Source organism: Sceloporus occidentalis, unplaced genomic scaffold (assembly GCF_023333645.1).
Source record: "Sceloporus occidentalis isolate IW3139 unplaced genomic scaffold, rSceOcc1.0.p SCAF_345, whole genome shotgun sequence".
In the NCBI taxonomy this organism is placed as follows: domain Eukaryota; kingdom Metazoa; phylum Chordata; class Lepidosauria; order Squamata; family Phrynosomatidae; genus Sceloporus; species Sceloporus occidentalis.
The window spans coordinates 256,824-270,565 of NW_028317325.1; the positions used below are offsets into that span (position 1 = coordinate 256,824).

Sequence of the window (13,742 nt, forward strand, 5' to 3'; positions counted from 1 at the left end):
CTCGTCCTTCCCGTGTACAGCAGCGGGAATAACCCGGTGCAGCCGAGGTGGACGTCCTCTGTATGTCGGCACTTCGTAATGTTTCCATTTCCCCATAACACCAGATTAGATGGTTTATGTGATAAGAACGTTCCTGAGCTTTTATTTTACGGAATAGATTATCTGCTATAATTCTTTTTTTTTTCTCTTGATAGCTTCCTCATTATTTTGTACACAGCCACAACTTGACCGGTTTTAAAGTATTATTTTGCCAATTTACAAATGAATTTAACACGTGCTGTAACAGCACAGATTCCCTCGCTACAGTCTATCTACTGAAAGTGTTACAGCTGCTTTATATATATTTATATTTTTAAGATCTGAAATGCACAGAGACATTTAAAGTAACATGCATTTTATATTTGGGAAAAACACTCGGTATCTCATATGCCGACATGTTGTGCAAAACTGTCTTTTTGGTGCGTCCAGTAAAGTCATGTTTGGCTAGAAGGCATCTGCGGATCTGTCCACGCTTCTGATGACGCCATCTAATTGAGCTCTCGTTTGGGTTATATTTATCCTAAAATGAACCGCATGTAATGTTTGCTACCCAAGGCTATGGCAGGAGTACGAGGCATGTAGTGATTTAGGGCAGCACTTAGCGGTTATCACCCTCCGTTTCCCCGTATCCATACATTATGCTCTTCACAGCGAATACTCTGCGGCACACAGAATTTCTCGTAACCAAATTCTTTGCACGGCCGGTTTTATATTAGGGGGGGATTGTTTTATGAGACGGACACTCATTTACACCGAAGGCTTACACACTATTCACTTTAAGCCAAACTAATATATAATATATACACACAAAAGCACGCACACACTGCCCCAAGATCATTTAACCCTGTGAAATTTAGCTTTCACATATTGTAATTTTTGCGTAGACTTACAGCTCAGTTAAAAGGAGAAAATGTAAAAACCCCTTGAAACTACGAGCAACTTTAAGATCCGTGGTACAGCTCAGGGGCTTGTCACTCACTCACACTCGGATTCAGTCTGTAACATTCTGGCCTCTTAGTATACTTCCACAAAAGGTGCGGCTACAGCTCCTCCAATTGGGGGTGAGGGTGCGCATGGAGGCCCCGCCCTTTCACAGAAGTACCTGGATAACGGATCCAATAGCGGGGAGAAGTGGATGGAGATTTGCAGAAGAACGAGAAGAAGAGTTGTGGATAAGGAGACAGGGACACAAAAGTAGCCAGGAGAGAAGGTAGGGAGACATTTACAGAGAGCAACGAAAGCAAGAACAGTGGTTTTGACCCCCCCCATAGGGTTCTCTTTTTTTTTCAGGGGTCATCTTATAATTGAGCGAATGAGCTGCTTTTCCCTCTATATCTAAACTATCATAATACCAGAAAACCTGACGCCAGCCTAAATAAATTGTAAACTCAACATGAACAGCATTTGCTTTGTGTCTGGAGTTTTAGACGCATTTAACAAATGTGCCTCAGTTTGGCACCGACCATAATGCTGCAATAAACCGCTCCGTGTCCATCTTTCTCTTACTTCCCAGGTTTCATCGTCTCAATACATTCTGCGCTAGCAGCGGGGCGAGACCAAGCAGCCGGGCCCCTAGACACGCTAACACGACAGACAGCGGAAACACTCCCTGTGCAGAAACGTGTGTGTGTGTCTGTATATAAAATATATATATATATATCTAATTAAAATTACTGTCCTGTTAATACAGAAAAACATCTGTGAACATTTCCCCATACATGTGTCTAATTGTGAGGTAGGCAGAAGAATGCATTACATTTTTTTTATATATATATATATATAATGAAGACAGTTTGTGTATGGCCATCATACGTTGTTGGGTTAAAATATCATTGGCTTTTGATATAACTACTTCAGCGATTAAGTTTTAAATGTAAATATTTAACGGGTTCTGTGAAAGTTGATCTGTCACTTTCCCTGAATTTGGACAGTTTGTCGGATTCCGTGAACATGTTTTGAAAACTCACCTTGTGTTCACACAATAGTCAAAGCCATCTTAAGATCCTCTTATTTTTCCCACCTATTGACCCCTTTTACCAATTTTGAAAGCTGCCCGTTTCTGGCAGACTTGGACGGAGTGAATAGAGAAAATTTACAACAAGAAACTAATCGATTTAGTATCTAGGGTCACTTTATTGCTACAGATTTCAGCTACCATGGAATAATAAGGTCCCATGTTAACCAAAATACATACATAATTACACAGAGAGAAAGAAAGCACACGTAAGACATTTTAATGCTGAAAGCTGTGATAGTGACAGGTGAGTGAGCCTCATCCGAGATAAAACCCATAATTAAATACATATTAGTGCTCTTAATGGTTTTCTGACTTTAACGTCACTCCTAACGCAATCATAAACTAGAACATTTCCTAGATCCGTTTTCCTTCATTCCCTATAACGCCGCAGTGAAGGATAAGTCTGAACCCTACAAGCAGCCCGAGCGGGACTCAAACATGCCTCGTGTCCACAGTTCCAGCTGCATTAATGGTCCTAAAGTTTTGTTTGCAGGTTGTACGAGTATAAAATCGTAGGCTTCACACCGAACTAAAAAAACAATTTCATAAAATGTCACAATCATGAAGCAGGGCACATCAACAGCGAGAGATCGGCCTCTGCATCACTGCTAGCTTAGTAATGAGACCAATTACCTGAATCGCTCCCATTAGCAGATGTTCGTGTAAAACCAAAACAGAAGCTCAGAATTTATTGGGAGAAAGCTACCAAAAAAGGGGAACAAACCATGGCCCGAAGGACTTGACACAGAAGATACCACTCAACACGGTTGGTATGGCGGGGTTTAAATCCCATTCTGTAAAAGGCATTCTCACACAATCAAACGCTTTACTTGCAGTTTCAAAATGCTAGTACACCAACGCAGAGCTGAGCATGTAATAAATGTGTAGTTTTGTGATATTTTGTCATCACACACACACACACACACACACGACAGCTGGAAAAAAAACTTGTTTCGGATGTTTTCCTGGCAGGGGGTTCGTTCATGAACTCTAGTTTCTCTCTAGCATCCAAGCTGGGAGAGGTTTCTACACAAGAGATTTATCACAATGCAATATTTCCACAAAATCCTGGAACCTGGTGCGTTTCATACAAAGCTAAATCGTTTTTCATATGTAGGGAAAAGGCATATTAAACCAGCAGCAACTGAAAACCAGGAAGGGTGTCCCTCTTTCATAATTCAACTGCTGGAGCAGCTAATAATAATAATAATAATTCCAAATCCAAATTAAAGCAAATACAGAAACAAAATCAATTTTTTTGCTCGATTGATCAAAGAAAATTTTTTTTATAATCCATCCAACATAGCAGAACACGCATCCTTTTGTGACGTAAATATAGCGCAGTATTAGGATTTAATCATTTTAACACAGAAAATTCCACGTAGAAATACAATGTCCGCCTGACGGGTGCTCATTTCGCCCAGCACCAAAACGCCCGGTAAACACACACAAAAAAAAAGAAAGGACAGGTTGATGATCGATGTGTACGTCTCAACAGAAGTTCTGTTTATTAACAAAAGCATAATAAATGTAACAATATGTACAGTCGACAAAATGTTTCAAAACCTTGCAGCATCCCATCAAAACATCAGGCATGAGTTACAAAAACAGATCTGCGAAGCAAACCAACTCTTGATTCAGCATCGTACAATCTTTCACTTTCAAAAAGAAAATCGAAATCCTCTGGATATACAACACGTGATGAAATGCTTTGCTACTTGCACACAATTCGGCTTAGTGTTTATTTTACGCTACTTTAAAAGGCACAACTAGTAAAGTTTCACTATCTTTCTGGGGGACGTCAGTCAAAGGCTTGGGGGAAAAAACAAAACAAACAAACAAAAAAAAACAAAACAGAAAAATATATAATTAAAAAACAAAAAAGCTTTGCCCTACAGCTTTTTCCTTTAGCATCCAACATGGTCTCGGTAAAAGGCTTCAGGGCAAGTATAGTTAGTTGCCTTTATAGAATTCATTCTTCTTGGGGGAAAAATTGAAGCCCTGATACAGGAAACAATCGGCAACATCAGAAGATTAGAAAAGGTTCAAAGCAAGCTCAGAATTTAGAATTCCCCAGGAAACATTTATCTAAGTAACCTGCGATATACAGCAAACTGTTATAAACTGGAATGTCCGCTAAACATCAATGGATCTGTTGAGAATTTAATATGCAAGCTTCTGATAAGCACATTGACGCAAGAAAAAAAAAAAAAAAGGAAAGGTGACAATCAAGCGGTGCCTTTTAAATAATCATCTTCATAATGGGAATTTGCAAGGTATGCAGGCAGCAAACTTCTGACTCCACACACAATTATAACAATTTAAATATTTCAAAAGAAAGAAATCACAGACACGAGTATTCGTACAATCCAGATTTAGGACGCGTTATTTTAGTGAACACTTAAAACATCACCTACACGGACTGAGAGAGGAAATTAAAGTGGAGAAAACCATAGATCGGCACACAGCATGGTTGCAGATGTGAAGTACAAGGCGCCTTACAAAGCTTCGAAATCTATTCCCAGCTTAGCATCAAAAATAAAATTGTACAGCAATCAAAGAAAGTTAACACTGTCAAAACAGCTTGGGAGCTTTAATCGATTTTAACCAACTGACTGATAAAACGACATTGATTCACTGCAGAAACATATCTGGTAAACAGCCAATGCTAATATTACGCATCCTTTAGAAAACCTATTTATAATAAAGAGGAGACTGCTCCTGTAAACTTAATGTGATGTCTCTTTGAAAGCTGGCCTAACTATACGATCAGGATGGAAGGAGCTATCCTAACAGGAGCTTGACTTTTCTGGAGCCAATGGGTCGGTCATTTAAATCAACTACGGCCGCCATGGCCTCATCTCGGGATTCAAACGCAACCATGGCTTCTCCCGTCGGCATGCCTTTTTCACTAAACTTAAGGCACACAGAGCCAGGGATTAACTGATAGCCATAGAAGAAGTCTAAGATCTCGTCTACCGACACCGTAAAGGGCATGTTTTGGATCCTAATTACAGTTGGCCCTGGTTTTCCGGAGCCTGTGCTAAAGCTGGGAGGGCCACCAAGCTGCATGTTTCCAGGCCCAAATCCAGGAGGGGCATTTAAGACACCTGGACCACCTCCTAACGTAGGTGGGCCAGCATTAAAATTAGGGGGGATATTTGCATTAGACTGCGCATTTCCAAAAGGCGGGGGTCCGTTTCCAAAAGCAGAGGCCGCCCCACTGAAATTGGGACCGCTGCCAAATCCTTGGGGATCCAAAGGAGAATTTGCTACATTAGTTGTGGCAGGCGGTGGGGGTCTCTGGTCTACAAAGTTGCTGCCCATTACAGGGGGTGGCCCAGGAGGGCCAAATGGATTGGTAGGTCCTGCATAGTTACCAGGAAAGTTAAAATGTGGACCGTTTTTATTATCTTTTAAGCTACTCATGAAGAACTCCTCTCCACCAGAACTGATCCCTGCAGATGGGGGGTTTGAATAACTCTGCATTTTATACCCTTTTCTACCTTGCACCGGGGGGTGGCTCTCAATTTCCTTCCTTTCCTCTGCGCTCACTAAATGCAAAAAAGCATCCCTACCGTTCAGCTTTTTGCGATGAAGGCGCTCAGAATTATGAGCATCTTCTTCATTCCTAAACTGAACGAGGGCTTGTCCTAGACCCTGCCCATTGTTGTCTGCAAGTATTTGTATACCGTTCTCCTCAACGACAATCCCTTCCAAAAGGAAAAACTGATGCACGTCTTTCCTTGTGATACTGTAGGGTAAATTTGACAGATGCCCCCATAGCCGGGGCCCACGTTTCTCTGAGTCCGCATCCATAGAGCCGTCTTTACGATCAACGTATTTGAAGCCCTGCAATTTTTTACGAATGGAGTCTATTTTTTCTAGCATGCCTTTTTTGCTTATGGCGTGAACTTGAATGAAACGGCTTCCCATGTACTGTTTGTGGCGGGACAGCGCAGCCTTATAGTCGACCTCATTCCTCAGCTCCAGAAAACCTTCGCCGGTTGCTTTGCCATTCGCGCCGTAGGCTATATAGATGCTGTCTTCAACAATATCTAGCTTTTTGAAAAAATCTATAACGTGTTTGTTCTCTGCCTCGTAGGGTAAACCTTTTAGATAAATACAGAAGCCATGTTCGTGTGGGGATCTGGACCTGGAACGCCGCTGGGCACCGGGAGATTTGGAGCTAGACAGAGATTGCTGCATCAGACTAGGATGTCCAGAATGACCTATATTGTGTTTTAGAATGTGACCCCCAGAAACAACCCACTGTCTCTCAGATGCGGGACCGACTTCAACAAAACGCTGTCCCAAATGCATTCTATTCCTTTTCAGAGCTTCAAATGTGTCATGCGGAGTGAGAAGCTTCACTAATGCATTACCAGTGGGACGACCCATAGGATCTTTCAAAATAATCACACCGTCAACTCTTAACCCATGAAAAAAGTCCTTGATGTCATTTTCTGAGATAGGGAGTGGCAAGCCCTGGAGGCATACGTACGGATCATCGTGATTAATATGAGGCGGTTTCATCGCACCTGGAGAATTTAACTGCATTGCATTTACAGGCCCAAGAAACATTGGATTCATAGAACTATTCATAGAGGAACCAGATCCATTCATTCCAGAAGGCAGCGGTCCCACGGGTGGATTCATGGAAGGCAACCCAGACAGCGGAGGAAGCGGGGTCATGGGTGGCACTGGAGGTACAGGAGGAACAGGTGGGACAGGAGGCAAGGCGGGTACAGGAGGAGGAACAGGCATAGGTGGAATGGAAGGCATGGGAGGCAAGGCTGGCATTGTAGGCATCGGCGGAATAGGTGGTGGTGGTACTGCAGGAAGAGGAGTAGCTGTGCTAGGCATCGCAGAAGTATATGTTGGGTTACAGAAGGCTGCACCTAAGTTTGATTGCGCATTTCCAATATTAGCTGTTGAGAATGTAGGCACATTCTTATTGCTTTCGAGAACAGAGGTAACAGTAGAGACCGTGCTAGTAGGAGGACTACTGAAACTAGGTACTGTCGTCGGCACATTTACTCTCGCAGAGCTACTGGTCATCCCGGAATTAGTAGGCTGTACAGGACGGCTAGAGTTTGCAGGCGGTACATCATTTGCAGTTTCAAACCGCCTACGACTAAGCTCAATCATATTTTGCATTTCGGTTTTACTGCTCAGTAATAATGAAACCTTTGACCCTTTGATTGAGCCGCCTGTGCGCATCATACCAAGCCGGGCATCTTCATCAGTGGCAAAAACGATGAAAGCCTCACCCTGTTCACCCCCTACAATATGCACGCCACCATCAGGAATGGTCAATCCAGAGAAGAAGTGGCGAATGTCCATGGTCCCCGCCACAATTGGCAGACCTTGCAAGCGGATGACCACAGCCATGCTGCGCTGAACAACACACCTGCAGATGAAAAAAGGCAACGTCCACATCAGACTCAAACGTTTGTAAAAATCACCGGCAGCTTAAGCATAAGTTTGTCTTAAAACATTATTTAGTCAGCATGGCCCTCTACGTAGCTGCAAAATACTCATTGAAAAGTTACACGTACACAAGAAGTTAAAGTTAGTAACATGCAAGTTAAAAGCAACATTTTAAAAATATGATTTGTAAATGAAATATCAGAGCATAAAGATTATGATCTCAACATAAACAACTCTGTAGCATCATCATTTTTCTAGTTAGAAATAGCCCAAAAACCATTTCTTGGGTGATGTTTGTCATTTTTAAGAGTTATCCATTAAAAAACAATTGCTTTCAAAAATAGCCTGTTTGTCGTTCAGAAATGAAATGTGAACATGCTACGGCAGAACAATTAAGGCGGTGTCGCTACATGAGGGGTTGTGAGTTTGCCAACAATTACTTTTATCATAAAGAAAAAACCTTAAAGTACCTGCTCTACTTGGGGTGTAATTATGGTTTGCAGCCAGCTTGTCCAGTTCTAGTTATCCACATAAATCAGTAAGACTAACTTGATCAACCAACCAAAGGAATACTACACGTCACAAGAACGTCCACATGCCGTTAACAGACACCAGAAGCCCCCGGGCTAACCTACTCCAATGATTACACTCAGATTTGTGTAGTAAATGTGATGGCGGGGAACTATTTAAACAAAAATAAAATGTCCAAGAAACAGATTCTCAGTTTTAGACCTATAATCACGAAGATAAAACAAAGCAGAGGAATACTGAATTTTAATAAAAGGACTGGTTGGCCCTGACCATGGGATGGACGAAGGTAACAAAATGTTTACAGCGCTCACTGTGGCTGCCGGCTAAAGCTTTTCAGTAGTTTGTATAAAACAGGCAAATAAGCCAACATCTGTGGCTATGTTATTGTAATCACTGATTGACAAATGTGCCAAGTATGTGTGCTGGAGCTATTAAAAGACAAATATACAAATAATGGCGCATAAGACTAGTCAGATATACATGTTTTGCAACTAATATTCCATATTGGCATGACTTTGGGTAACCATGTAAATAAGTCACATGCAGCAAATACCCAGAAGTTTGCACAGATAGGTGGCAGGAGTCCAAACGAGGGCTCGATATAACGGCTAACTAAAGATCGCCCAACAAGTCCAATATGTGAAAGGTTATGAAAAAGGGAAAACAAATTACCAGTTTCCAAGTCCTCTCAGAAGCACGTTGCTAGACCAAAGACACAGGCATGCAGCAACAAACAGTAGCCAGCTAATAAAAACAAAGAATATTAGAATTAGGCAGGTTTTCAGGCTGCATTCCACCAAAATATAGGCTCTTAAATTCTGTGCCATCTCAAAATTGATCTCTCAATGTACTTCTTTATGGCTCCTCAAATATCAAGCTGGCTGCCGCATAAGTCTATCTGGCTCTTAAAATCTACACAGGTTTGCCAAGCCCCGCCTCACGCACACCAATTATTAAAATGAGAACAACCAATGCCCGGCTTGGCAAACACCTAAAATTTAGCAACGACAAGCACAATTCTAGATTCTTGTTTTTCATAGGAAAGAAAGAAACAAAATTTAAAATGGGCTCTACTCCCCGTATAAACCATATGACGCACACGTCAATAACTTTACTGACAGCAGAATGTTGTGTTGTCTTGTATTGGTCACTACAGATGGATATTGATGCTCCTAAAAAGTTTTTGACTAGTTTTCTCCGCCACCTATGGGTGGGTTATAATTCCGGAGTTGTTTTTCCTCCCCTTTATTGGGTAGGAGGGATGCTGCCCGGCAAACACATTAATTGGCAACAAATTCAGAAGATAGTAAAGATGATTAACAAAAGGCAAAAATGAAAAGAGGTGCCCTCGGAAATAGCTTACCTGCAGTATATCCTTTAATAAGCAGAAGGGAACAACCAATCCTGTAGGCAACCAATAAAAAGACTGCAAAAAAAATGAATTAAGGCAAAAAATCAAAACCATGCAGCACAAGAAATATATGGAAAGAAAACGCTGTCTATACCAGAAAAAAAAAAAGGAGGCCGTCAAAGTCAAACTAACCGATTATTATTTTAATAAACTTTTTGAATAAAGTTACCTGGGATTCGGGCAGAGAACAGAAAATTATACGTTAAGTACATAAGAATTCATTAGTTCCCATGTGATGCAAATGGTTAAAAACACACGTCACATACGGTACATACACGCACCTGCACGAATCGCAGAATCCAAAAACAGAAAGCTACCAGAAAGTAATGGTGAGCGCCCCGGAAATGTTTTACCAGACATGTTAAGAATAATCAAACTAAGCGCTCGCCTTTGGTAAGTTATCGCAAAGCCAGATGTTCTTGATGCCGATATTGTAAATATAAAACCACTAAAAGCATCGCTGCATTCGCACATCTGGTGTTTCATTTTAGGCATTACTTTATAAGATTTATATGCACAGCGCTACACAAAAGCACTTCCATAACGCCCTGCAGAACCAGATGTATTGTGTCAACCAGAAAGCACACAATCCACAGAAAGGAAACCCTCAAACTCCATACAGCTGATATATATACATATACATACATAGATATATACCCAGGTGATAAAGGCAGATGCATACAAAAGACAAATTCCAGGAACCAGAGCATTCCCAATTACGTGGCAGAAAACTATTTTGCTGTAACGGTTTCTACAAAAGCAAACACATTATTGTTCAGTAATAAGGAGTATAAGACGGACAATTCTTCCTCCACAGCCAAATTTCAGAAAACATACATTACAGAACCCATATGCACATTATATATAAACATATATACGAAGCCAAAGGGCCCTTTCTGTAACAATTGTGTTCCGTAGACATTTGATTACACATTGCTACATCTTCTATATAGTGTGCATTCCATGCCTCGGCACATCCGATAACATTTCAGCACCTAAATCCATCTGATCAGCTGCACAAAAGCTCTTGTATGATGTCAGATTATGAACACTTTACATAGAAGAAGAAACATTGTTACATACCATCTGTCATCTTAAAAATGACTTACAGCATCACAACCAAAAGCATAAGAAAACATTGCATGTCCAGTTCTATTCGGATAATAACGATTAATTGGTGAAAAGCTTATCCATCCCAAGCAAACAAAATATACAAATACACAAGTGTTCTCATTCAACGGATCCATTACCTCCCAACAATCCGGAACGCCAACATATATGCCAATATGTACATTAAAATTGTTTAGACATACAGCCTGAGATATTTCTGGGATTAATTTTCTCGACAGAAAACCTGCTCCCAAAAGCTGGCTACCGATCAAATAATCACATTATTTAGTGAATACCTCTGTGACGCAGATCCAATAGCAGATAAAATAACACAACAAACTCAAATGTATTCCATGCATTTTGTCGAAGAGGATACCCGTATTGGCTGACATATAATGGATTGGAAGCTTTCAAGACTATTTAGGTCTCTTCCTCAGGCATAAAAAGGTATATAGGAAGAAGTACCCTAGATAGCGTTGAAAGCTTACACTCGGTTATACATCTGTTACAATAAAGGTATCATCTTCACCAAATTTTCTTTGTGTCTATGCATTTGAACTCTCTCTGTTCCGACGGCTCTCTCATTACAGGCGGGATCTTGCCGTCGGTCCGCTAGGTTCATCAGCTTGGACTTTGACTCTTAGAGAAGCATAAAGAACAGAGAAATCATATCCCGAGGTGAACAACTCCGATATATAAATCATACGGCTTGGCACGATCCAAAGCACGGACATATTACACCACGTTATAACAGCAGCTGAATTGCAGTAAAATAAACCATACACGGATATCGCCAAACGTGTAAATTGTGACAAAATAGTCTTTCTTGGTCAAGCTACGAATTGCTGCACAATATGTAAATGTATACAATACGATCTGTCAGTCAAAGGTGAGATTTTGGTGAACCCAGATGTACGAAGTAAACAAAAGGAAATCTGTTCTCTGATGAATACTTCAGAGTATCTCTTCTCCTAATGAATTGATTTTAGTAAAGGATTTTGGGGCCCTTCAGTTACCTCAAACACCCCCCTCGCTTACTTAATCTCCTGTTTGCATAAGTACCTCCCAGTGATTCTTTTCTCATCCCAAAAAGGGTTTATTCACTAAAAAATAAATCGGAAGGAGAGTCGCCTGCTTTAGATCACTGACTTCGTCTTACATGACGGAGGTCGAGGGCCGGGACGCTCACTGAATTCCATAAAACCCCAAAGTATCTGCGGAGACATTGTATCTGCCGCAAGGGATTCTGGGTAGGCACATTATTATTATTATTATTATTATCTTTTATTTATATAGCGCCAACAGTTTACGCAGCGCAAATAAGGTCAACAATGATCACACACACATATATATATATATATATATATATATATAAAAATGACCCAATTCCAGGTAAGAAGCCACACACTACAGAAAAAGTTACAATATGATTCAAAGACATACAAAAGCGCGCTTCCGATTCTCAAAAGGTAGCCTCTCAGCAAATGAATAGTTGGTTACAATGTATCCAATTAACCCACACATGCTCTCCACAAGCCAAGAATATTCTTATTTAATGTCATTTTATAACTATTGTCTCCAGAAGAGCTGGCCAGCGGCTCCTAGCAAAACTCCATGACATACACGAGACATTTCATCCCACTCACTATGAAAGGCCAAAGCCCAAGAGCTTGGACTCCAACCATAACCTGGACACCCTAGATCTGAACATGTAATATACACTGTTACACAATTTAACTTATATTCCAGATGATATCACCATGTGAACTATGCAAGGTGCAGGGCCCTCCTGAGATCTTTAGGGGTATAATGCGGCGCTGCGGACCATGGTGGCGCCATTTATAATAATAGTAAATACTAGACGCTGAGTAGAGGCGGTGCGGGGTGCCCTCAGCAGTTACAGGCCATGAACCGATCGACGTGCAATGATCATGAATAGCATGGGCCTCGTCTAGCGCTCCAATATGTATATAAAGGGGAGGGGCCATACACAAAGCCCGAGCTACATGTGATAAGTTAACGCGTACGAAACGCAGGCACAGCTAAACACGGGGATATAGAGCCAGACAGCGTATCCTCGTCTACATGTCTAGAAGCTTCTAAAACAACCTCTCGGTGCAGAGTAGGCCCTGAGGTCCCCCTCCCCGATATTACTCCCATCCTCCCTCACACGCACGTATGTCCCCTCCCGTAAACACCGGGCCTCGGGGGGTTCTCTTACCGCTGGTATCTGTTTACACTGAAAGAAAACAAAGAAAGACAGCAAAGAATTGAAGAAAGAGAATCGTGTCTTTCTTCTCCGCTGTTTGGCGACGGTAAATATTTTTTTGGCTCTCTGCCCCGGTTTCTCCAGCAGCCGCGCAAAATGGCGGCCGCTTCAGTGTGTGACTTCACAGGATAAGAGGCGGGCGACGGATGCTCTGCTGAGTAGGGCGCGCGCCCGGGACAACAGGGGGGCGGAGTCCGTGATTCCCGCCTCCAAACCCGCGGGAACGCGCGCTGACGGAGCGTGGAAAATGCTGTTTGTTTCGCGTGGGTCAGTGGATTTTGGTTTGTGTTTTTTCCAGCTTTGCCGGCTTGTGACCCGAATCCTTTTTCTCCAGGAGCTCAGTGTTTGTTGGGCATAAGTGTGTCGCAGTCCCTAAGTCACAATAAAGTGTATAGAAACGTGTAAATACTAAATAAATTAAACATTATGAAGTAAATATTCTCCCACTGCATGTCACATACACAGCACTACCACTCTCACTCGTAAAATGTCACACTTTTTTCGGGACTTGAGGTCTATGGGCAATTGGGGAGAACCTCCGCCTAGCAAGCAGTGAAACAGCATGGAGGTCTTTGCTTTTAAGTGCCCCCTGTTTGACCGTCGTGAAGGGACCGCTGTTCCCACTCGGAGTTCCAAACACTGTGGGGGGGCTTCATATTATAAAGTAGAGATTGGTGCCTTTGGACATCACAACATTGTAATGAAGTGACCGCTACTCCTGGCCTCTGCGCCGGCCTGACAAACATTTCAGAGGGAGTGCAAGACCTGACCGCTATCTTTATGGCTGGGTGAGGCAACACGGACCGGAGCCCAGGACATGCCTCATCTCCAGCTCACAAAGACCGAAGTACAAGCCAAGCCGGCTTAAATCCGGTTCTGGGCCCTTATGACTGCCAACACTCCCATTTCTGGTGCCTATGGCTTGGCTCGTG

The 13,742-nt window shown here is 42.0% G+C and overlaps 1 protein-coding gene across 1 annotated transcript; it reads right to left on the minus strand.

The window, feature by feature from the left end:
- Positions 1–4,840: 4,840 nt before the first annotated feature.
- On the minus strand, positions 4,841–7,450 carry LOC149274162 (RNA-binding protein 12-like). Its single transcript, XM_089505769.1, has one exon. The coding sequence runs from the start codon at positions 7,448–7,450 to the stop codon at positions 4,841–4,843; it is 2,610 nt and encodes an 869-aa protein (XP_089361895.1).
- Positions 7,451–13,742: the final 6,292 nt, after the last annotated feature.